Raw genomic sequence first — 26795 nt, forward strand, 5'->3', positions numbered from 1 at the left:
AAAGAAGCACTAAAACCTAGTTGATCTTTTTGCATTCAGCTCTGTGGCTGTTGCAATGCTACAAAGGAATGGCATCATACCCAGTCTCTCCCACCAGCAGTACAGGTTCACCAAACTCCAGGGCTCGTCCCACCAAAACAGCAAGTCTCCTCATCCCTTGAGTCCAGACAATATGTTTAAAATCTCTGCCCATCACGGACATCTGTGTGGAGGATTTAGCTGCACAACAGAAAGCAATTGGTCAGCCTTAGTCACATCTAGAGGACTACAGATATATATTTTTTTCTTTTAAGAAACTCACCCAGGAGCTTTCTGACACTTTCCTCTGAGAAGAGAGACTCAGGATATATACGTTTTTTGAAATGCTTTTCAATGACTCTCTGTATAACATCCACCTCCTCTGGTTTCCTCACTCTTCCTGCCAGAAGCATAAAACCTATAAAACAGAGGAAGAGAAAAAATAAATTACTATCCAGTTAACTAGCAGCAAAAGCTTAATACTTAATTATTGGGGTTATAAAGCAATTCCCCAGAGATGCTTCAAAACAACTGAAGAGAAACAGCATTGCTTACCATCATTTGCTAAGTGCTGAAGCCAGTCATAATCCTTCTCCAGCTGTTCTGCCAATCTATACCTTTCAGCCCAACGAAACAGATCCCGCAAAGTAATGAACCCATGTTTTCCAGCAAAAACTGTTGAACCTCTGCGGTAAGACTGCCAAAAGAACAAGATGTGAGCCACTTTCTCACAAGTCTGTCTGAATTCTTTACGTCATGTTAATATGACATTCATTCAAAGGAATTGTATGGGAAAAAAAAAAATCCAGTATTGTCACGAGTCCCAAACTACCTATACGTAAATCAATTTGATAGGTTCTCAGGAACAATACACTATATTAAGTATAACAGAAAGAAAATAGGATCTGGAATAAAGCAAAATCCAAACAAAACATTAGGTTTTACACCAAAAGGAATATTAGTAATTTTTAAGCTTTACTGCAATGCAGCAAAATTAGCTAGTTAATAATAAGATCAGTCTAAGAAGGCTGTAGGAAGAGCGTGCTTCGGTTTGTGCAGCTGCAATTGCTTTAAAAATACAAGACAGTTTCAGCTATTCACGAAGTGTTAAATGTCTGTTAAACTAATAAAAGTACCAGAGCACAGTCAAAATTATTGCTCAAAAGCAATACCAAACTTAGCATGGCCCAAAGACTGCTACAAATCTATTATACTTTCCATTCAGGCCAAGAAATGGTTTTACACATTAAAACACAAGGCCTTCAGTTATTAACTTTGCTGCTGTTGTTGCTGCTGGCCTTCTTTCAAATCTGCCATCACTTTCCCTATTCTCTATCCTAACCACTAAATTAAGTACTTCATTGTGGATTTTCTTCATTTAATTGTGTTTTAGATCTATCAGTTCACAACTGATAAACATCTGCCCCCCAAAATAAATTTCTATTACTTAGTACTGAAAAATGTTTGCATGCCTTCTACAGAAAGAAGAAAGACTCTCATACTTGCAGGTCTAACATGACTTTGACAAGCTTGCTGCAATAAGAAGGTGGCAAACTACATCGCTTGTGCAGGATGGTTTCCAGTTCAGCACTTGGCAGTTCATCAAAATGCAGCTCTACAAAACGATTCCTGAAGGCTCTGGACAAAACCTGAAATACAAGAACATGCAATTGCTTGAACTCTTCCCTCAATATTCTTTATTATTTGTATCTTTTCTTACACATTCTAAAGTAATATGGCTAGTCTCAATAGCAAACAAATTAGCATGTACACACAGACATGAAAGAAACCACAACAGATGGCCTAGATAAGGACCAAGAGCTTTGAAACATACATAAATTACTTAAGTATCTCCTGCTGTGCTCCTGGACAAGAAATCCTCTATCAGTTATAACATATAACAAATCCAGTTTAACAAAGCACTTAAATCTCAACTACTGCAAATTAATCAGAGCTTTGATATCCCTATCTAACCTAAACAGAATCCAGTTGTACTTAAACCCATTCCAGATAACTCAACCTTCTACCTCCTACACCCTTAGAGTTTATGTTAACTCTGCACTACACATCAGTAACTTTTCACATCATGCTTCTATGTACTACAGGGATTCATTCCCTAGAGTCATAGTTACTCAACGTAAGAGATTATATACAGACCTTCCTGCCACCATAGAGTCCTGGAGGATTCTGTGTAGCAAAGAGCATGAAGTGAGGGTCAGCTTTGACAACTTCCTGAGTCTCAGTAATGAACAGCTCCCTGTTATCATCCAGCAATCGATTGAGAGCCTCCAGAACATCAGTAGGAGCCAAGTTCAGTTCGTCCAGAACAATCCAGTAACCCTTTCTCATTGCATCTATGAGGACACCTTGGAGAGAACAGACAGAGTTCTAGTTAAAAATCTAACAAACTAAATCTAACAGAGTCTGCATTTAGATGCTGCTGGTAACAAGTTTTTACTTGATATAGAAGCTAATTCAGAGATGGAAGCAACTGCTTAAACTGCTGAATTCCTCACGTACAAAAGGACAAGTAATAGAACAGTGATGAGACAAACTCCTGAGAATTCACTGTAATTTGCATAAGTGACTATCAATAGGCAAATACTAACTTTACAGAAGGTCTCCTTTATTGCAACACAGAGATGACAAGTTAGGCAAAAAATAGAAAGAATCAGAGAAGGAAGACAGGAATGTGAAGTAAACGCAGTATGACCACACACCTTCCTTAAATACCAGCTTCCCAGAGGCATCGGACGTATAACAGCCAATGTATTCCTGGATGTCAGTATGCTCATGATTGTTGATCCTTACACAATGGTTCCCAGTAGCAGCAGCCAACCAGCGAATTAAACTGGTTTTACCAACTGAGGTTTCTCCTTGAATCAGTACTGGGTGAGTCCTACAAGGGACAACCAACACGGTGCTTTAGTATCTAAGTCTTATTTTTCTCATATACAAGATACCAGCATTATTTCAAACTTCCACAGATTCTTTATTACAAAACATCACTATTTAACTAATTTTGGTTTCAAGATCATACACCAAAAAAGGTTAACAGGAGGAACTTCAAACACAAATGCTAACTGCTACCTGTGAAGTTACATAAAAGTGTGAAATAAGCTGGCTATTCTAGTTGCAAACTTCTAGATTAACATTTAACTAAAGCTCAGTATAGCAGTAAGACGGTTTCAGAAGAGAAATAGAAATATAAATTCAAGTCACTGTACAATGAGAAGTTAACTATAAAACAGAAGTAAGCTTCACATTTATCATGCCAAACAAGACTAGAGGGATACAATAAATAAGCAACTTAAACTTAGTTTACTACTATCAGGAAAAAAAGAATACACGTACCCTGCAGACACAACTCTGACAATATCTTTCAGATTAAGCTTAACTGAAGGGGTTAGCACATAAGTCTCATCTACCATAGGTTCTTTATCACCAGCAGAAACCCAGTATCCTTCTATATGTATAAATCTTCCTCCTTGGGGTTTTGGTATTTGCTGAGAAGATATGACAGAAGTAGAAGGTTGTAAAAATGAGTTCTAATTTGCTAATGAAGATGACTACTGTTATACATATTCTAAAATAAGTCATTTTAAATTTCTCCCTGAGCACTCTTGCAATAAGCACCATACCTGTGTCACAGAATGAAAAAAGCCTGAGCAGAATATTTCAAGGTCATGAAGCAGGAACTCTTGCCAGCACCACAAACAGAAAGTTTCTAAAAACATCCTCTTAGCACTGAATTCTGAAATATACTTTCAAATGGCAAACTGCCTTCTAGCTTTTTAAATTCATATTTTCTGACCTGAAGATTTTTATTCTTAAACAGATACGCTTATCTTCCACATCCCAGCTGTTCATCCAGCCACAAAAACTCATCTTGGGCTCCCTGAATTAGTGAGATTTTTCTTTTCTCATTAGAGACAAAGCAAAGATACTTGCTTAGGATATAAAAACAAAAATCTGTGGAAGTTCCTCAAACACACTTAAATTTTACTATTGGAGACACTATATTAAGCTGCCTACACTCCACAATACTGTAAGTACCCAGTCTTCCTTATTTTTTTAAACTGACAAATAAACCAGCTAACATACAGGTATTTCATATAGAAACAAAAATTACTGAAGAATTGATTTTTTAAAAAAAGTTTAACGTTTTTATACAGAAAAAATCACGACTGTGAGTCTGTGTGTAGGAAACACAGGAGAAAAAAGGCAGAGAAAGTAATTCAAAGTAAGTTCTACTCTGAGCATACAGTAGGTTTTTTTACGTACCTGCTTGAGAAGACTTTTGATGTTGCCAGAGACTATATGCTGGCAAATTAGCTTTTGAACAACAGGATGAGAAACTCTGTCGAGCTGTGTCAGAAAGCTCAAACAGAAGCCCTAAGAAGAAAAGTTACTGTCAGTGATTAAGTGAAAAACCACTGGGAGAAAAAGCAAACAAAAACCATCAGAATTAAAGGATCGTTTGTCTTCAATACTGTTCCCAGAAAAGAGGATTTTTATTTACCCAGATGCTGTAGTGAATACACAAACTGAAAGAAACTTCAATGCAGGTAATCACCTCATATAGTGAGCGTTGTATGCTGCTACATGGATTAGATGCTGCAAATCTCAATGCTCTGCAAAGTGTACGGAGACTGTAATGAGGTCTGTGGCCAGTTCCATCTACCAGCTTTGTTTCTGCTTCCTTTCTCACAGATAAATAAAAGCTGCAAAAAATAAAGGGTGAAACCAGTTCCAGTTATACAGTGCTGTTTCTGATCAGTAAATTGCTCTAAGGAATTAAAGTGCAAACACTTAAGTTTATCTCCAACTGTCAGGCTTTTTCAAAACCTGTAAGCTGGGAAAGCCAGGCCAGACTCTGCCATACGTGCAGCCAATAAAACAAAGCAGAAGAGTTCTTCAGAACCATTTTTTTGTGAGTGCTTGGTACACAGACAGTAAGTTTAATCTAGTATCTTAAGCATTTAACAGTTCTTCAGGTTAGTACAACAAGATTACATCATTTATTCTACAGGAAAGAAATGTTACTTGTTAAAAAAACCCACAAGGTTTTCATTGTTACGATCTACAGAAACAGATTTTCATCTCTAAAATGGGAAAACAGGTTGCAGCAAGAGTGCTTTTCTAACTAATGTCACCAAGAATACATTACTGAATAAGAAAAAACAAGTCTCCTCCCCATGAGTACAGAATGAAGAAGGTTATATCTACCATCTTCTGTTTCCTAAGGCTGTGGCAGCGTATGGAGCATTACTACTGTGTTTCCCAAAACATTCTAACCACAGATTAGTTATATATTTCCTTTTTGTGTCCTATTTTAGCAAGGATTCCAAGAAATCACAAACAACTTACTTCACAATTCCTTGTACTGTATTTTTGCTCACATTCAAGCCTCTTAGGTAATCCATTATAAGAATCTGCAAGTCTCCTTCATTTCTTAGTTCTTCCACGTAAAGTTCAGTAAATCTGTACGAGTCAAATCAATTCATAACATTTAGACATCTCACAATAAAAGAAGAACTACTAAATTTCATTTTTGACAAATGCAAATATAAAATCACTTAAACTTAATGAGTTATGCTGAAACTGAAATATTATTTCTTCTGCACCATACTCTCTTTCACTATTAACATCAAGGAGCTAGTAACACTTAAAAACTTTCTTCATCAGTAATAGCTACAAATGACTAGTTACACAAAGTTAAGTGCACATATACACTTTTATTCAATGTTTATGAATCTGTTAAGGGGCTGCATGTGCAGCTTTTGGACAAACTACATCAAACACAAGAAGATCTATACACTTGGGAGCAAGTATTATTGAGGAATGAATTTGCCACATCTCCCAATTTTCCTGGCCATAGCTTAAATCCCAATGTTTCAAATATCATATACCTATTCTATGATGCAGTTCACCCTTCTTCTGAGTGAAGAAGTCTGAAGCTTTTTACAAGGACCATCAGCAGTTCTGAATTACCAAGAGTAAGAAGGCATGAAGCACTTCCCTTTATAATCTCCACCAGAAATATAAGCTGTAATAGCACTCCTGGGCATTGGCAATTTAATTGTAAAGAATTATTATTCCCACATCCCCTGTGACAGCACTCTATATTATTGCTAGACCTCTTGTGTTGCCAAGGAAGAAAAAGTATTTTCCTGACCTTATTTCATACAAAAAACCCCACCATGACATGGAAGTCATCTGCCACAGGAAGCTAGAGTTCACACTTCTATTCTCAGGCTTCAAATAAGGCATTCTTTGCTGAATCAATTCACAAAGCTACTTAAAGTCGTTGTCTTTATTCAAGTTTATGGATTTTGTTAGAGTATTCCTTTTTTTCCCTACCTGTTTCGTATTCCTGGAGGAAGATTTCTCTTTCCAACATCAGTAGCCGGGTTCATGCATGCAAACAAGCGAAAATCAGGGTGGCGAACAAGAGGCTCTAGAGGAGAACAGAAAACAAAGGCTTAGTACTAAATCCAGGATATTTATTATATTAAAAAGGGTAGATTTCATCTAAGCCAGTGTTCTATTACTGCACTACTACATCTTCTTAAAATACAAGGGTGAAAAGCGTTCAGAGAATTCCATGTGACCCCATGTAATTTAGTAGAAGTATCCCCACATCTTTACACAACAGCCATAGGCAAGTGAAGCCTTCACTGAGATTTCTCTGTGACAGGATATCTTAACAGCACCAAATATTTCTTTAATTATATAATCCCTGAACATGAAACTCCTTTTGCCTCTTTCATAACAGTGGAAGCATTTCCCAAAGCCAGAAAGAAAACACAGCCTGGGGAGCTCACGTTAACATTTGTCTCCATCTCTAAGTCTAGAAAATATTCAGCAGTTTTACTGTTCACCTTTAGATCTGTACTGGGCTGCGACCCAAATAGGTCAAAGACACATTCTACTACAAAAACATCATGCCAAACAATACAAAATGGAGCAGATGGGGTGGGGATTTTTGTCTTCCAAGGTGGCTGTTGAGAATGGCTGGAGTATGGTCTGCACAAGAAAGATGGTTAGTGACTTTGTATCATTTGCTAGTTCAGCTTTCTGAAAAAAGAACAAGTAAATAAATAAAGATACCCCTTGAATATTCTTTAGAGATAGTAATGCTTACGATAAGCACTAGAATACTATTCCTTGTAGAGTCCAAACAGGCAAACATGTTATCTAAAATCTCCTGAGATGCAGTGAATTAAACTCCCACTTCTTGCATACAAATGTCAAGTACAGAAAGTACACATTGTCCTCTGCACAGACTTGCTATAATGGTAAATGTTCATTACTTATTTAGGACTGTGAATTTAACAGATTGGACAGAAACAGCATAAAGCACAGAAACAGTACCTGTGTCTCCTCTGTCTAGTAACACCAGTGACCCAGATGATCCTTCCAATAAACCACTTAGACACTCTAAAGTCTCTGCTGCAGCTAAGTTAATCTCATCCAATAAAATCCACTCTCCTTTTTTTACTGCTTGTGCCAGAGTACCCTAAAAAGAAGATCAATCTGTTACTCACATCACTAGTTGTGATATATCATCTGCATACTAGAAATACCTGCACTTCAGTCTATGGGTTTGTTAGACAAAGGGCAGATCCAGATCTTTTTATAGTTGTAGCTTTACTACTCTCCCACAACAATTATTTTGTAAGTCTTAAAAGCCAAACAATTATCACCATTTAGATTTTCTTGTTTATAACAGAACTAGGCTTGCTTGTTTACATCGTGTTGCCTGTCAGCAATGCTCATCACTGTGGTGCAAAAGCTCCACTGAAAACAGTCATAAGATGGTTCATCTAGAGAAATCCAAACAATGACAAAAGAAGCATTACATTTCTCAGTGAGAACGACTTTATTAATTAAAACTGCACTCACTCAAACACCCCCCATCTATTTATATAGTCCTTCTCAGAAAGAAGACTGGTCATTCTATATAATTTTGAATAAAACATAAAACATTATAGTTTCCCCTATCACATACAGTGTCATTAAACTATAATACCACAGGTTTTACAGATAATTTCCAGATATATACATAGTGTATATTCTTATTATTAAATACTTCATTGGAACCCCTATACATGAGGATAACCCACAAGAGATTGGTCAGGATGTATTTTGTAATCTCATACATTTGAAAAGATGATATGACATACTGTCAATATCCTTTTGTCACACAGTCCCAATCCTTATTACACAGCATTAAATTAATGTGCTACCAATAAGCACTTCTTCTTTTCCTTCCCCCATTTAAACACCAACCCCTTGAAGTAGAATACTCTGTTCCACGTAGTTGTTGTGAAATAAGTTTTATTTCACACTACGACTCCTGCCAGGAAGTCATTTATATAATACTGATCACAATGCTTTCACAGAATCACAGAATTGTAGGGGTTGGAAGGGACCCCTAGAGATCGAGTCCAACCCCCTTGCCAAAACAGCTCCCTAGAGCCTAAGAGTTTTAAAATGGTCCTCCTCATATTTCCCTAGCATCAAAATGTAGTAGTCTAAATACCTCTACAAAAGCAAAGAGTAGTGCATTTTCTGTCATCTTCATCTGTTGATGAGCATGATTCAGTTTAAGACCAAATGCCTCCCACTTCTCCTTCAGTGGTGAGCCTGTAAGGAAAACAAAATTTAAGTTTGTACCAATATAATAGGACAAGTCTTTAAAAGCTGTATTTTGTAGAACCATTGAATCATTTTTGTTAGAAAGACACCGAAGACCATCAAGTCCAACCACAGGCTTGATGAACTGAGTCCTATCACTAAATTCTTAATGCCACATCCACATCTATCATGCTACCACACTGCTTCAAATACAGAAGATTAAGCTTCGAATAATGTTTTTTTTTTGTTTTTCAGCTATGTTCTACAAATGATATCCCACGAGTTAAAAAAAATAATAAATCAAAGTCATAGTTTGATGCATACACAGCATCACATTGACATACTTGGCCAGCTTTGCAAGTTACAGTAAACTTCAGCTTTACTCTATTTACTTTAGGATCGTCAATACTTGCATTAAGTAGACCTTACATTCTGATCTTTTTTGATAGTTGTGTACATTCAATTCTACAGCTGTATCTTCAGAAGAATTGGGTAAAAGCAAGGGGAGAAAAGGTTCATAAGAAATTCCACTTGGCCAGTTCTGAAAGAAAACTATCACTTCACTCATTAGATCTAGGACCAGAAACCACTTCATGCAAGACAAATTATAAGCACTGCCTCTGTCCCTAATTGGTTGCAAAGCATAAAAGAAGAAAATACATGTTACTCAGACAACAATAAATCAAAGTAAAGCACTTGTCAAGCCAGCGTAACAGCAGTGAAACAAGTCACCAACAAACTCCTAGAAAGCTTTTAAAGTCATTATTACCCTACTACTTTGTGCTTTTTCTGCTTTTAAAATAGGCGATACTTGTTGAAACTTGGTAAGACTGCAGGTCCAAGAAAGTATGAATGCATCCACAGAGCAGAAGGACACAAACAACTAGGACTGATCACCAGCACAGTAAACAAGTAGCACACTGAGTAGAGATCAAACATGAAGAGCACCATGGGTCAGACAAGCCAATCTTCACTGTTAGACATTGCAGACAGCAGTGATCAGTCAGAAAAAAAAAAAAAAGACTATTTCACCACTACTACTCCACTGTCTGCAATGGCTCACCACTAATGATCTGCATTCAATCAGTCTGAATTCTCACCAGATGCACCTTCTTTTGCTTCTTTATTAATAGCAGATTTATGAATATGTTGCATCAGTTTCAGCAAATCGTGCCAACGTTTCTGCCTGTAGCAGGTCTGAATATGACCCAGGAACGTCTGATTTTTCTTTCTAGAAAAGGTTTGGTAGAAGAGTTCTTCAAAAGATTCTCGAAGAGGTAACCAGATCAGCTTGTTATCCACAGGCTTATAACTGAAAAGAAGGAAAAGAGAAATTACCTCTTTGTTCCTGCTCCTTTATGCCGATGATAAACACCTGTTCACTAATAAAAGCATTTACTGAGGCAAGATTATGCAATGAAGAACCCAGGCTTCCAAATTTATTTTCCACTAAAATAACAACTGAAGAAAAATAGTGGGTATTAAACCACTTTATAAAATCAATTTTGTAAAGAAAACAGCACTGGAAAGCAAAACAGTTCTGCACTATGCCTAGTGCATATTTCATTGGATTTATACTGAACAACTTAGCTGTTTTTAAAGCGACCCTGGGTTCTGCTTTTAAATCACTTCATCACATACATGCATTCATTTCAGTTTAAGTGTCTGCATTCTACACCAAGGAAAACAAGGTTTCTGCATGCAAACTATTATTATAAATGTCTTAGGAAACCATGAAACAGGTCTGCATCTGGAGCAATTGACTGACAATACAACAATGCTTGCACAAGAAGGTGGTTCCTATACTGCCAATTCGCTGTGCAAAACAAAGCTAACAGTCATCACCAACTCACCCCCCTAGCAGATCTGCGGTGTCACTTTGTTGGTTCATGTTGACAACCCTCAGATGGTGTCCTTGGAAAAGAAATGGAAAGCACATCAACTTGTTACTGTGTTTTGTTTCTTAAATAATCTTTGCACAAGTTGGTCTCCACATCAAATTTACCTGTAATATGAGCGAGGTACTGAACAGTTGAGGTTTTACCAGTTCCTGTTTCACCAACCAAGAGCACAGGCTCTCCTTTGACAACACAAACTGCAAGCTGCTCAATCAATACCGCAGATGGTCGAGTGGCAGCAAAGGTTTGCTTTGTCCTGATAAAATAAAGGAAATTATTCAAAGCCGAGGCCTATGCAGGAATTCATTTCAATTTTACCTTTTTTACTGTTCAGAGGAACAGCTGAATTCAGGATGATTATTATTGATTTTTTAAAAATGTCTGGGAAAAATTAATTCCAAGATATCCTGATAACTACTATATAAGATACTTACTTTCCTTAACTCACAACCTAAGAATACAAGGTTCCCAAAGAGGATCCAGGTCAGTGGAGTCAGTGTCATGCACTACAATGATTTCCCTTCACAAGAATAATCAAAACATTTTTACAACAACTGCAGATCCAAAACTGTTTTGAAGAAACTTGTACAAAAGAATCTGAAAATCCCTGTGCTTTAGCTGCCAGAATTATGCACAGTATTTAAAAAGCACAAGGTAAAACTCAAGATTACAAGAGAAATCTCATCACATTTCTTGCATTTGAGTGAGATTATATGATTTGCGTTTTTTTAATTACATGACTTTCAATATATTCTATTCCAGCACAGAAGGTTTCAATTCCAAAGAAAACTGCAAGATAGTATACCTTTTTACAGAAAGAGCCAGGGTTTTTTTCTTCACGAGATGCACTCTTCCCACAGAAACTTCTTCTTCTCTTATTAAAATTTCTGGTTTGAAGAGTTCACAGAAGTATTCTACCTGTGAAAAAAGCATCAAGATTTCCAATAGCAACACTGCTTGCAACACAATGCTGAGAACACCCTTGCCACACTACCAGCACTGATGTGCAAATAATTTTTCTCCTTATCTTATTTAATATTTTATGGATTTTTATATATTCACCAACTAAAATCTGAAGGACATTATCTACTGTATAAACAATGTGTCTCTCCATTTAATAACTTGGTAATGAGTTCTATGCCATTATGCTACTCTGTTTACTACAGTAGCTTGACTACAAAATCTTTAACCTGAAAGCAGTTAGCTTAACAAAAAAACAATCGTCCTCAAAATAAAAAATGGAAAAAATAAAAGTTTACCTCTCTGTAAACAAGAACTGTTAAAGAAGACAACACATTCCTGTAATCAAACAATGGAAAAAAAAAAAAGTACAAATGGAGGGGTTTCTGAGATCCATCTGTCCCCTCAGCTGGAAAGTTTTCCCATGTTGAAGTAACAAAAGGGAGAATTTTCTTTACAATCAAACTTGTATGGTCAGAAATAGCTAGCAAAGTAGTTATAGGTATATACGTACGCAATGTTAATTACTGTTGTTATGATTTGCATGCAGATACACTTGTGTTGTAAAATTTAAGCATGATACGACGATATGGAATAAGGGATGGATACAATACTAGTTTTATCAGTATTCCATATCATGACATCATGCAACAGGCTGCTTGGGTGCAGAGGCACAGTGCACTGTGAAGCTGCATCTCCTGGTTTCTCTAGCGGCATCACATGACTTCTGAGTCTCCAAGAGTACACTGAGTTGTACTGCATTTCCCAGGAGTCTCCACACGATTTCCAATTCTGGGTGACTGGGGAAAAGCTCTCATGTTTTCTAGAACAGCCAAGGAAGGTCTGCTGACAAAGACTCAGACTGACTCTCTCCCCTCCACTTCTATTTCTGATTTGTTTCGATTTATTACTCTTAATTATTCTGTATTATGTTACATTCCTTTTAAAAAAATTAGTTTCTTCTATCTCAACTGTGTTTCTTCCTTCTTCCTAGTCCATCCCCCCCTTTCCTCCCATGTGGAAGGAGGAGTGTTGCATGATTAATTCTTCTAACATCACTATATGGGAACTGTTGAATCATTGCCTGAAACAGTGATTGATCACCAGAGGTGAGCACTGAGTCAGCTGCAGGAGCCCAGGTGAAGGCAATGCACCTGCGTGACCAGATGGAGTGGAGTCTGGCTCCACCTCTCCCAGACCCCATTTAAGGGCTGACCACCACTGGGGAGGGCTCTCTTGTTGGAGAGCCCTCCCCCGTGGAGTCCTGGGCAAGCCCTGACCATCAGTAACAGGTGAGCCTTTCCTTATTTACTGGTTGTCTGTATACCATCCAGATAAGCCATACTACCATTAACCTTCATTATTTTGTGTGGGTACTATTCTTCTGGATTATTCACCCTACAATCACACGCTATTACTTTATAGAGGAGTACTTCTAGCTTTGGAATTAGGTAGTTTAGTAGTAAGGAAGAACATGTTTCTCTCTAGACTCTTCATATAAGTGACTAGAGTTCCCTTTAATAACGGGCATGAAGAGGAACTACGCACAAAAGCAAAACAAAGGCCTTTACACACTTCTTACTATTCAGTGCATCGAGCAGTATTATATGCTTACATAACTGTACTGTTGCAGCTGTGTCACGCTCCTTTTGCATAAAGTGATTTGCAGTGTGCTCTGTAACAAGTTCAGTGAAACTTTCTTTCAGAGAAAAAACAGCTGAAAGCAGAACAGCTAATAAGAACAACAGTCCCCTGTGTGTAGGGGAGAGAGATGAGTGTAACTTTTAAGGAAAACATTAGAACAGAACATTTAAATTAATTACTAAAAATACATGTATCTATTTATAAAATGACTATTATTGATAAAGGTTGAGTTAATTATAAGCTAAGTATACCTTTTTCTTGGAAATATTTAATTTACTGCCAATAACTTTTGCCATTTTCTGTCTGCTTCCTTGGTTGGACAGCATGGCTGTGAAACAGTCCAATGCCTGTGAAAAGGAAGAAAAACCAACTTTGCAATACAAATTTTACAATATGAGAAGTACTATTTATATGAGGCTGAATCCAACCGAGACAAGGTAAATAAATTTATTTAACTGGAGTTCCAAGGGATGAAATAGGAGTACTGTCACAGAACATAGCACATCAGCCAGAACTAACCTGGGAGAGAGGACTTGAAGGGAGTAAGCACTCTTTGTATTCAGTAACACTTGAAACACTGAGCAACTAGACACACTGTAGGGATATGTGCCATGGATTTGTATGAACTGTATCAAAGAACCACAGTTGCACTGCTCTTGTGAACAGACTCAAATACTGATTCTGTATGCCCACAGACATCATTAAGTGATATGCTCCTCAACATCCCCATTTATTCAACAGGAGCAGTGAACTAGCCCCCCATTAACTAAATAGCAAAGTAATGAAGTGTAAAATCTAAAACTAATCAAAACTGTCATAAATCCATCTCCAAAGCACAAATACAAAGGAGGGGCACCTTAAAAACAGAAGCCATTTTTAAGTGATCCAGAAATGCACTTTGGCTATTACATACTATGCAATTCCACCCCAACACAAATAAAGAAGCAACCCTCAGTATTCCTGAGCTCTGTTTATAGATACAAGTTCCCACCACTGCACAGATGTGACAGCAAGCAATTACTTTCCTACTAATAAATCCAGCTTCCAGATCTAGCTTTGAACACACCTACACTGCTATATCTCTTACTTTATATTTTAATTCTAATTTTGGAAGCATTTCACATAAATACTTCTTTTATTTTTTCTCTCCTTGAGACACCTACGGCCCCTGAGTAACAAGTGGCAAACTTCAAGAACATCTAATATTTTAAAGACTCTCTCAACTAAGTTTAGGGCCTTTTTCTTACTGCTAACACAATAGGCAACGCAAGTGAATGAAATTAATGCATAAATGATTTTTTTTCTTAAGTTGTATCAATTTCATAAACCTTTCTTCAATCACTTGCAATCCTATCTCACATCAGTTGAAACTGTTGCAGCATACTTTCTGCATGGCAGCTGTAAGTCTGGATTGGCTTTCAGCACCTTAACACAAACAGTTTTCCTAATACTTAGAAAGGCCTTTAACACACAGAAGACAAATATTCCAGCTATAGCTCAATTGCTTCCAATGATTATAAAGAAATTTATATTTAAAAATTTGTATTTGTATCTCATTCTTAAACAGTATATTTTAAGATCTGTGACACAATGCTAGTATTTGGGAAAGCAATTTCCAGATTAAATCTTACCGCACCTCCTGAAAAATATTCATTGCTGTGGCTGAGGAAGAACTGTCAAAGTTGTAAGCAATTCTGCTGCACCAATTCAGTAAGTCTCTACAAAGAAAAAGATGTAGTATAAGATAGTAAAAATTCAGAGCAGCTTTTCTCACAATCATCTTAGTTCATTATGGCATCTGGCAATTCTGCACCAAGCTATTATTTAAGTTGTACGCAGGAAGTCACACTTAAAATGGGTGCTATATTTAAAAAAATACACAAGCACATAAAGACAAACACTACTGCTTTCTTAAAGATTGCTTGGAAACAGATATTACATATTACATTAAACCACTATTGCAATTTATTATGAAAATTTAAACACAAGAAGCAGCATGCGTGTCACCCAAAAAGGTGTGGAGAACTACTTCACAAGGTATCAGATCATAATTAACAACAAAATCTTTGTAAATATAATAGGAGGGCAAAGGAAATAACTTAGATTGATGCTTTCTTTTTAAAGATACTTAAACATGATTTTTAATTCAAAACTGACTCTTTCAATTTTCAATTTAATTATCTGAATTTCTAACAATATTAAAGAAAAAAAGTTTTAAAACCACAAAGCTACCCGAACACCACAGCTAGCTGATCAAATTTCTTCCTAATAAATACATAAGAAAGCACAACCTTAGAGAAAGTTCTCGTCCTTCCAGATTTGGTTTCTTATTCTCTGATCTTGATTCTGATGCATCTTCTGATAAGGGTCTGGCACCACAACCAGTGTTTTCTGATGCCTGATATTTCTCTCCCGTAAGGTCAATGAAAATGTCTAGCAAGTGATCAGTTACAACAGCAAGGTTGGGGTATCTGCTTTGAAGAATCTGACAACAGAAAAAGAGGAAAAAAAAAGAATTAAATCTTGATCATCAGAAGGAAACTATCAGCCTCACAAATTTTAACCTTCAACAGGAACCAACACTCAAGGTAGCAAGCTGCACAAAACCAGTTCCTTGTGATCTCTCTTAAGCAAATTCAAGTCATTGTGACTTTTAAGATGCCAATTTGGATGCTAAAAGAGAATTTTGCCAACACAACTCCACTGCAATTCATTTAATACCTCTGCACAAATACCAACAGAAGGAATGAAAGTACATTCCACTCTATAAACTCAATTATTAAAACTTACAACAGAAGGTCTTATCTCCTGTTCTAGTTTACAGTAACTTCTTCGAGCACTCCTGATTTAAGATACACATGGGACTAAGTTTTCATCTATAATTCCCTTTCAGCTCAGCTCTCTGCTAAAGCTTGCCAACCAAAACCACAGCTTCCCCAAATAAGCTCTTCACAGATACAGGACAGGAACCAGAACTGATATTTCGCTGTCAAATTGACTTCTGAGATCAGCCAGAACAGCAGCAGGTGCCGTTATTGCACCTTTCTTAATAATTAGCTGATAAAAATGGGAAAACACACCGATATTTAAAACCATTCATAACTGTACTGTTGAGTGCCAATTAATCCTACTTAAAAATTTCCCTGTTCTGAAAAAAAAAAAGAAGTTTCCTTCAAATCTTCTGCTAGAGATAATTCACACTTTCACTTCAGTGACATTCTTTTACAATGTACTGTTTTAAGCTCATTCAAAGAGAATGTTCAGAGCATTCTATTTCACGTAAGTCCTGGGCTCCATTAATTTGGGGATGAACTGAAATAACCAAAAATTCCTTAGAGATCAAAAGATGTTATTAGAAATAGACATTTGTAATTGATAACTTAGCAACCCTCAAAACTTACAACTTGGGATTATAATAAGCTCCATTATACACCCTTGTTTTTTTTTAAATCTGTGTGCTACAAAAAGGCAAAGTAATTTGATTCTTAGATCCATTCAAAGTAAAACTCCAAGAATCTTCGTACAATTAGCTTCATATTTTCCTATCAAACTAACCATTTACTTCAAAATTGACAAAATAGGTATGAAGTGATAAGGGCATGTGTATCGCTGAACATGAAAACTAAAGATCAAATTTATTACTGAAAATAATATGTTATCCTTAATTCAAACAAAACTTCACATGTCACAATAGAGCAAAGCCCATCATACCTCCTTGAGTTCTATTTTGCTCATGTTATCCATATGTATTTTGGTCCAATACTTGTCCAGAAGAGCAGCATGGCTGCTTTGCTGTCTGTACCAACCTCCACCACAACTGAATACTCTAAATAAAAATAACATGAAGAAATGCACATACCTTAGTGAGAAATTCATTATTTTCAGAGCAGAGAACATTAAACACTGCTGCTACAGGATAACACGTATGTCTACATTTGGCTGCAGCCAAAGGGTTGTGATCAACAGTTCTGTGTCTGGGTGGAGGCCAGTCAAAAGTGGTGTCCCCAAAGGGTTGGTCTTGGGACCAGTGCTCTTCAGCATCTTTATTAATGACATAAACAATGGAATCAAGTGCACCCTCAGCAAGTTTGCAGATGACCAAGCTGAGCAGTGCAGTTGACTCATTAGAGGGAGGGAAGCCATCCAGAGGGACCTGGACAGGCTGGAGAAGTGGGCCCATGTGAACATGAGGTTCAACAAGGCCAAGTGCAAGGTGACGCACTTGGGCCAAGGCAAACCCAGATATTTATACAAACTAGGGAAAGAAATCCTGGAGAACAGCTCTGCAGAGAAGGACTTGATTCTGGTGGACAAGAAGCTAGGCATGAGTCAGCACTGTGTGTTTCCAGCCCAGAGGGCCAACCATATCCTGGGCTGCATAAAAAAGCTAGTGTTGGTTGATTGAAGGTTCAGCAACAGTTGGCAACATGTTCTTGCAGCCCAGAAGGCAACTGTATCCTGGGCTACATCAAGAGAAACATGACCAGGAGAGCAAGGGAAGGGATTATGCCCCTCTACTCAGCTCCTGTGGGGCCCCATCTGGAGTACTGCATCCGGGCTTGGGGCTCCCAGCACCAAAAAGACAGCTCATCAAACAGCTCCAGAAGAGGGCCACTAAGATGATCAGAGGGCTGGAGCACCTCTCCTATGAAGAAAGGTTGAGGGAACTGGGCTTGTTTAGCTTGGAGAACAGAAAACTCTGGGGAGAATTCATTGCAGCCTTCCAATACTCGAAGGGAGTGTTAAGCAGGAGGGGGAAAAAAAATCTGTACACGGGTTGATAGTAATAGGACAAGGGGGAACAGTTTTAAACTAAGACAAGTGGATATTTAGCTTAGATGTTAGGAGGAAGTTTTTCACTCAGATGGTGATGATGCACTGGAACAGGTTGCCCAGAGAGGTTGTGGATGCCTCATCCCCGGAGGCATTCAAGGCAAGGCTGGATGTGGCTCTGGGCAGCCTGCTCCAGTGCTTGGCGACCCTGCCCACAGCAGGGGAACTGAAACTGGATGACCGATCAGGCTCTTTTCAACCCAGGATATTCTACAACTCTATTTGCTCTTCTGTTTGTCACTGTTCTGTGATGCACCACACCTTGCCTTTCTCTGCTTTCCAAATCACCTGTTCTTTACATTACTGTTTTTTTTTCCCTGTAGTGCAAGATCTTTTTAAATAAACTTGCAGAAAGATGACTGACAATAAGTTAAACCTATCATAAACAACATACAGAGACAAGACACCTTGTGAGTATCAGTCACAAACCTTCCTTACACGGTAATTGCAAAGAATGGTATTTTGTTATGGAGATGGAATTAATAGTTGTTTTTTTTCCCCAGAAGTTTTATACCTTTTTTATACCTTTAACTTTGATGTGATTTTTCTGTTCAAAAACTGGATCTACCCAGTAGTAATAACAGAATTGTAGAAATACCATATTCATTTAAAATGAAAAATGTTCACAACTTCCATACCTTCCATCTCCTAATAACTGGAAATTCCTAGAATACTCAGACCAGGTAGCTTTTAAACTTTCTGTCTGCAACTTATAAACGTGACAATTCATATTAACTCATTTAACTTTACATGCTTACCTCCTGGTTGCAAAAAACTGGAATCCTGGTGCGACTTTCAAGCAGTCACCACGACCAGGAATTAGCAACTCCTTTTTTTCCAAAAGAGGAATCAGGACAGAGATCTGGAGAAGAAAACCTCTATGAAACATTCTTTTTTGGGTGGGGAAACATTAACAAACAACCTACTCATTCACACCCAATCCACACATGAAATGCTAGAGCACATCCACCGAGCACCACCATGTTGTCAGACACAGCTTTTCCTGCAGCCTGCACTTTTAAGTGACACTAACAGAAGTCAGTGAGTCTCAATTTTAGACAGCAATTGAATTCACAGGTATGATCCTCTCCCTACCTTCTATCTCCTTTATTCAGACTTAATATGAGAACGGAAATGACAGTTTTCACACTGCAAATCCAAATGAAAATGATTGGCTTTAAGTTGTCAAATGACTGACTTTGTTCTCAGAAGCATCAGAAGGCTTGTTTTCTTTATCTGCCTGAACAAAGACTATATTCATCTCAAAGATGACATTCTAAAACATTAACACTGTTAATTACAGTGTATATCCTGCTACTCTCCAGGAGAATAAGGGATGTATTTAAATAATTTATCCTTCCATGCAGAAGGACAGTAATAATGGTGGAATAAAAGGAAAGGGAGGGAGGTCCACAGTACTCCCTTCATCAGAGAGGAAGGCAATCATGGAGACTTGATATGAAAATAAAATAAAATAAAATAAAGGGATGCCCCCAGGAGAGACCAGAAGAAAAAGAGATTAAAGCAGTACGCTACTCAGGGAATGTTTATGAGTGGAATGTGCTGAGTCCACAGTACCTGCACGAGCCTCTGGAAATGAAAAAAACTTCCTAATATGCATATGTGATGTTTCTAGGAGTTTCTATAAATTCCATAAATTCCCTACACTTCATAAGACTTACAAGTGGAAGGAAGGCATTCTAACAAGTACTAGTTGTGAATTTGAATTCAGGAAATCAATTAAAATCCACGGTGCTTGATACAACAATATATTTTTAATGACCAAGCTACAGGAAATAAAAATGTGGATAAAAAGAAAAAAAAAAAAGAAAAAGAGACTAGAAAAATGTTACTATCAATGTCACCCTAATACAGTGACTTTGATATTCTGTAGTTTTAGGCACTTGTTTTCGAACACTGGAACATAATTTAAAAGAGACAGCTCATTACCAGCATCACTGCAATTCTTCAGAGTGAAACTGGGCAATGTAATGACTGCTCTAAAACAGTGACAAGAGCAATTGCAGTGTAACTATCTTTGAATAAAGCCAGGCTAGTTATTGTTAACTTCTACTGAAGAAGAATTATTTCCAGTGAACTGCCATGGAACTCACAGTGACTGGACTCCAAAAATCCCTACTATGAGCCTTAAGTCAAACACTTTACAGTGAACAAGAACCTACATACCACATCCAGAGGAGCATAATCAATATCCTCCAGAAGTACCCAATGACCCTTGGTAACAGCTTGTGTCAAGGTTCCAGGCTGCCAAACAAACTCCCCTGGGACATCTGTACAACGATACATACCAAGCAGCGTCTAGAACAGAAACAACTGGTAAATGTAATGAGCAGGTCTCTGATGTGTTCATAATTTTAAGTGAAAATGACCAAAATTGAGATATAAGAAACACTATCTGCTAATCCAAGAAATACGGGTCCATCATTACACTTTTCTTGAAGTTTAATTCCTCCATGCCTGCAGTAATATAACTGAAGCATAGTAACAAAAATGAATTAGGTAATTAGATGTCTGCATACATAGGAGTGCCACTGTAACTAATGGAGAAAATCAGCAGCACAATACAGGAAACTGTCTAGAGTTGCACTGCACTACATCTTACAGTATATCTTCCAGTAAAGTCTGATCAAGATGGTAATGTATGAGAAGTCCTACAAGAAGTTTTTGGAAGACACAAAATCAACCAAGTTTTGCTTTCTGTGAAGTGGTAACTTCCACATTTTAATATTCTTTAAATAATTAAGCATACAGTTCCACTATTTCACAATTTATTCCTTGAACTTAATTACTTTTTTAATGTTTTACTCATGTATTTGAAAAGATATTCTCAAAGAGAACAGATTTCAGATCGTGAAGTAAGCTGCTCTACACAAATTAGGAAGGTGATTCTGTACAGTAATAGAAAACAGCACTACTGGGAGATACTAACAACCAGAGAAAACTAAATATAAATTGAATCACACATTAATCAGTTCAGACTCTAAAGTTATATATGCAAAACCAGATGAATGTGAAGTTATCTTCACATCTGGTTTTACTCCTAGAGGTAGAGCTAGATCAGCATTCTACAAGTGCAAATGTCCTCATACAGCCTCATTTCATTTTACCTTTATCACAAATAACTGTCATCAGATTAAACTGCTATCAGCCCATTTAGAAACTGAAATGAAAGTGCCCATACAGCCTTTGGTACCAGCTGCTGTCATTTTAGAATGAATTTTATTTTTGACAATACAAACACATACATCTTTTAAAATACAAAACCAGTGAAGCTTTTCAACATAGGAAAAACCCTGATGGGACACAACTTAAACAGAACAGATATGCACAATTATATGCAGAATTTAAATAACAACTGATTTTTCTTCAAATCTATTATTCTCATCAATAGCCAGAGCAATACTGTAAGGAATTGAAGGCTGTGAGGTCTTAGCAAAAAATTTATACATCATCTTACTAGGAGAGCAACTCCATCCTTCAAGTAAAAATGTCTGATCATCCTACCATAAAACAGTGTCATTGGTTACCTTGCTATCAGTTTGATCCCCAAGCTGGACTTTCAGAATATGAGGAGGCTTTGTTCTTCCTGTAACAGCTGCTAAATATTCAATTAAAGTAGTTTTGCCACATCCTATTGGTCCTTCCAATAAAACAGGACTTTGAAAGGCTACAGCAATAGCAAGGTTTTGAAGATTTGTGCAGGCAGATTCAACCAAAACAAAATGACTGGTGGCATTTTCCTGTTAAAACAAAGTTTGAGTTACTATACTGAAATAGCTTTTTCTTTTTTTTTTTTTTAAATAGGTTTTACTACTACACAGAACAATTACAAAAGCAAGTATCATTATATAAAAATTTTAGTTTACAGATCTGTCAACACACATCAACTAAAACTAAACTTCCTAGAGCTATGGACTATGAAGACTGCATTTAATGACAGATATTAAAATAGATTTAATCAAAAAACTATGATAGGTGAAACACTTAATTTAGTATATACATACAACTTGTTGACAAAGGGATTTCACACTAAATCATCAGCACACGGTAACTATTCAATCAGCACATTCATGTCAATCACATACAATTTGCAATATAAATGAAATTAAATCATCAGAATGGATCCCAATTAACAAAAAAATCAAACAGCAGTTAGACTCAGGTTATGTATGAACATAAAAACTGATGTGCTGTATTTGGTTCTTGCTGCACAGGCCAAAGTACAAGGTCATTAAACACAATACATGGGGAAGAATTTTTTGCTTCACTCAAACTGCAATTAATACAGTTTATTGAAGAGTAATTTATCAGTGACAGATGCTCTCCCAATATTTTAAGCATCCTACACACACTAATATGTCAGTATATGCACAAGGACTAGTACCCTGTTCCGAAAGTTTCTCACTGCTGCAATAAATTTCAAGCCATACACTCATTTCTATACATATACACACGCACACAAAGTTAGAAGATAGTAAATTAAATGACAGAAACAGAAGGGTAAAAGAAAAAAAAAATGGAAGGAAAACTCTCATTCTTCTGCTACTCAAGAAATCCTCTATATTACCGCTCTTCATTTCTCTCTTTGCTCTTCATTTGTAGGTGTGTTGCAAAATTAAGTAAGAATACTCAAGTCAAATACAATCTAAAATTGTGCCTTAATGAGAAAACTAATCAAGAATGCTCACTGCAGCTACAAAAAAAGAACCTGAGCAGTGTGAGATCAATAATAATTCAAGAAAAAATAGGTCAGAAGAAATGCTACTTAATCAAACATAATAATGCATTTGATGGACTTGTTAAAACTGTAAAACTGTAAAGCACTACACTACATACTGCATCATGCTTCACTCAAGTGAAATGGAGAAAGTAAATTCTTGCTCACTTCCTTTTCCTTTATCCTGCCTTCTAGAAGAGTAAGAAACAGTTTGTCTTCCTTTAAGAACAGAACTTTAGAGAAAGGCTGTCCACAAGACCCCTGTACAGCACAAAGCACTACTTCATGCAGATAAAAGCAGCTGCGTTCAGACCCTTCCACAGCTTTACTCAGCTATGGAAGTAGCACATTCTAGTTGGAATGGAGATACTATATAAAGCTGATATTTATTTTCTTACTGCTTGTTCTTAAGTACTGCTACAAAGAAGATAACAGGCCTATTAGAATCACAGACTCATAGAATGGTCTGTTAGGAAGGGACCTTTAAGATCATCTAGTTCCAACCCCTGCTATAGGCTGGAACACCTCCCTATAGACCAGGCTCAAAGCCCCATCCAGACTGGCCTTGAATTATTCCAGGGAGAGGGCATCCACAGTCTCACTGGGCAACCTGTTCACGTCTCACCACCCTCCAGTAAAGAATTTCTTCCTAATATCTAGTCTGAATCTACCCTCTTCCAGTTTAAATGCATTTCCCCTTGTTCTTTCACTATGCACCCTTATAAAAAGTCCCTCCCCAGCTTTCCTGAAGGTACTGGAAGCTCACTGTTTCATTTCACAGCAGAACTTCTTGTATGTGTGCCAATATTATGTATCACTAGCTTACAGCACACATCAAAAAAACAACAGATACACAAAAAATCCGAAGTACCTCAATACCTTCTGAGCAGTAATAAAGTCAGTTCACAACAGCAGAAATTCTTAAAAAAAAAAAAAAAAAGATACAGACTTGACTTAATACTGGGTTACATACCTGCTGTTCTTCAGAAACTGGCTTTAGTCTAGGCAGGACAATACCACATACAGCTACTACATTTGCAGACAGGTCACTCGATACAATATGACCTTGTTTATATTGCACTTCTTTCTCCTTTTGCCAAAATGAGGAGTCAGGATTGGCCAGAACAAGAGCTTGTTCCACATTCTGCACCTGAGATTCTTCAAGTAGCCTGTCAAATCCACAACCATGTATATTAATTCAACTGAAAGTCATCAACAAAAACAACCGTGTTCAATATTGAAAAAGTTCCTACTTTAGTCTGAAATGTGTCAGCTCCTCAGGACTGAAGATCTTCTTCATGAAAGACAATTTATGTTCATCATTCATACATGTAACCAGAGCAAGACAGTTTGAAGTGTACCTAAAAATTGTATTTAGAACAAAACATGTCAAAACATAGTTGTAAAACAGTTAACTTGGCATCTCTCACCTGCAAATCAAAATACCAATTTTTGAAAAACATTGTTAACTTTCTCTGCAGAAATTTTAATGTTATTCTTTCATTTCAATTTTTTTCTGATCTATTTCTCCACATAGAAGAAATTCTATCATTGTATACTGCATCATTAACATGTTGACAAGCTAACATTCCCTTGAAATGCTGAAAAAACAACAGAAATACAGCAAAGGATGGGACTTTCCTAAACAAATGAAGGTAAGCATGAAACAATGAAAGCTGTATCTTCTCTGCCCAAGTATTTCTTTGCCTGCCACTGCCCTTCCTAATTTGCAATTTTATGTTATTTCTAAAATAACCATAATACACTGAACTCAAGACTCAGTGGCAAAGAACTAAAATAACCATAATACACTGAACTCAAGACTCAGTGGCAAAGAATACAACAACTCCGTTATCTTGGCTTCATAATAACATAAAGCTGTCTCACAACACAAAAATCACAGAACAGTCTGAGTTGGAAGGGACCTTTAAGACCATCTAGTTCCAAGCCCCTACTACAGGCAGGGACACCTCCCTCTACAGCAAGTTGCTCAAAGCAACATCCAGCCTGGCCTTGAATGCCTCCAGGGAGGGGGCACCCACAAACCTGCTGGGCAATCTGTTCCAGTGTCTCAACACTGGTAAAGAATGTCTTCCAAATATCTACTCTAAATCTACCTTCTTCCAATTTAAAGCCATTTCTCCTTGTCCTGTCACTACACGCCCTTACAAAAAGTCCCTCCCCAGCTTTCCTGCAGTCCCCCCTTCAGGTACAGGAAGGCTGCCATAAGGTTCCTCTGAACCCTTGTCTTCTTAGGCTGAAGAGCTCCAGTTTTCTCATCCTGTCCTTGTAAGGGAGGTACTTCAGGCCCCTGCACTTCTCTGTTGTCCTCCTCTGGATGTGCTCCAACAACTTCACGTCCTTTTCCTGTTGGTGACCCCAGAACTGGACGCAGTACTCCAGGTCAAGTCTTACAAGAGCAGAGTAGGAGGGCAGAATCCTTTCCCTCGCCCTGCTGGTCCTGCTTCTCTTGATGCAGCCCATGATACAGTTGCCTTCAGGGCTGCAAGAATATACAGCCGGCTCTTGCTGAATCTTTCATCAACGAACACTCCCAAATCTTTCTCCTCATGGCTGCTCTCAAGCCATTCTCTGCTTAAGCTGTTTCTGTGCTCAGGATTGTCCCAGCCCAGGCACGGAACGTTGCACTTGGCCTTGTTGAACTTCATGAGGCTGGCACAGACCCACCCTTCAAGCCTGTTCAGGTCCTTCTGGATTGCATCCCTTCCCTCTAGCATATCAACTGCATCGCTCAGCCTGGTGTCATCCACAAACTTGCTGAGGGTGCGCTCAATTCCACTGTCTATGGCACTGATAAAGAGGTTGAAGAGCACCAGTCCCAAGGCTGACCCTTGAGGAACACCACTCATGACTGGCCTCCACTCACGCATAGAACCATTGATCACAACACTCTGGCGGTGACCAGCCAACCAGTTCCTAATCCACTGAACAGTTTCAAATCCACACCTCTCCAATTTAGAGAGAAGAATGTGGTGCCAGACCACGTCAAAGGCTTTGCAGAAGTCCAGGGAGTTGACGTACACCACCCCTCCCCTGTCCAACATACCATCACTTGATCATAGAAGGCCACCAGATTGGTCAGGCAAGATCTGCACTTGGTGAAGCCATGCTGGCTGCCTCGGATCTCCTCTTTGTCTTGTATGTGCCTTAACATGGTAACCAGGAAGATCTGCCCCACGATCTTCACAGGCACAGAGGTGGGGCTCACCTGCCCTGCATTTCCCCAGGGTCATCCTTTCTCCTTTTCTTTAAAACAGTAATACTTTTTCCAGTCACTGGGGATTTCAGGCAACAGCCGTGTTTTTTCACATATTATGGAGAGTGTCTCAGCAACCACATCAGCCATCTCTCTCAGAACCCTGGGATGCATATCATCCAGCCCCATGGGCTTTTCATACATTCAATTTTATGAAGAGGTTTTGGACTTGTTCCACTGTTAAAGTGGGATGGAATCCGCTGTAGTTTGCTGTCCTGAAGTTCAGGGTCCTGACTCTACTTTTTGCCAGGCCTACATTCCTCCAAATCACACACTCCACCAGGGCATGATCACTACAGCCCAGGCTGACACCAATCCTAAACTCTCTAATGCTCTCCTCTGCATTGGCGAGCACCAGGTCCACTAAGGCTTCACCTCGGGTTGGTCTGTCTAATACCTAGACCAGGATGTTATCCTCAACAGACTCCAGGAATCTCCTGGATTGCCTGCCACCCTCCTGCAACTATCTCAGCAGTTATCCAGGTGGTTGAAATCCCCTCTCAGGGCAAGAGTCCATGACTGCAACACCTCCCGCAGTTGAATCAAGAAGGACTCATCAACAGGCTCCTCCTGATCAGGCGTCCTGCAGTAGACCCCAACGGCTAGATGTGCTTTACCGGACCAATCCCTGATTATAACCCATAAGCTGTCAACCTAGTCACGGTAGTTAATCAGACACACCTCTTCACAATCTGCTTCCTAACACAGAAGGCAACTCTCACTTCCCGCCTACCCTGCCTACCCCTTCTGAAGAGCCCGTAGCCCTCAATCACAGATATGCCCA

The 26795-nt window shown here is 38.1% G+C and overlaps 1 protein-coding gene across 1 annotated transcript in view; it reads right to left on the reverse strand.

The window, feature by feature from the left end:
* Positions 1-26795, reverse strand: part of MDN1 (midasin AAA ATPase 1) — a 91303-nt gene that overhangs the window by 58115 nt on the left and 6393 nt on the right. Inside the window, exons 4-29 of the mRNA XM_065731028.1 lie at positions 23988-24095; positions 23708-23903; positions 21545-21757; positions 20184-20315; positions 18755-18858; positions 16875-16989; positions 15455-15648; positions 14800-14881; positions 13415-13510; positions 11365-11477; positions 10667-10815; positions 10515-10575; positions 9762-9973; positions 8567-8670; positions 7396-7540; positions 6382-6478; positions 5389-5502; positions 4595-4742; positions 4303-4413; positions 3373-3524; positions 2739-2917; positions 2176-2384; positions 1521-1667; positions 574-715; positions 302-436; positions 81-219 (exon numbers count right to left, since the gene is read on the reverse strand). Coding sequence (XP_065587100.1) covers positions 81-219; positions 302-436; positions 574-715; positions 1521-1667; positions 2176-2384; positions 2739-2917; positions 3373-3524; positions 4303-4413; positions 4595-4742; positions 5389-5502; positions 6382-6478; positions 7396-7540; positions 8567-8670; positions 9762-9973; positions 10515-10575; positions 10667-10815; positions 11365-11477; positions 13415-13510; positions 14800-14881; positions 15455-15648; positions 16875-16989; positions 18755-18858; positions 20184-20315; positions 21545-21757; positions 23708-23903; positions 23988-24095 — 3597 coding nt within the window. The remainder of the gene's footprint in view (positions 1-80; positions 220-301; positions 437-573; positions 716-1520; positions 1668-2175; positions 2385-2738; positions 2918-3372; positions 3525-4302; positions 4414-4594; positions 4743-5388; positions 5503-6381; positions 6479-7395; positions 7541-8566; positions 8671-9761; positions 9974-10514; positions 10576-10666; positions 10816-11364; positions 11478-13414; positions 13511-14799; positions 14882-15454; positions 15649-16874; positions 16990-18754; positions 18859-20183; positions 20316-21544; positions 21758-23707; positions 23904-23987; positions 24096-26795) is intronic.

The sequence above is a fragment of the Cyrtonyx montezumae genome, unplaced genomic scaffold, assembly GCF_038088225.1.
Source record: "Cyrtonyx montezumae isolate F1298 unplaced genomic scaffold, pur_monq_1.0 scaffold_13, whole genome shotgun sequence".
Taxonomy (NCBI): Eukaryota; Metazoa; Chordata; class Aves; order Galliformes; family Odontophoridae; genus Cyrtonyx; species Cyrtonyx montezumae.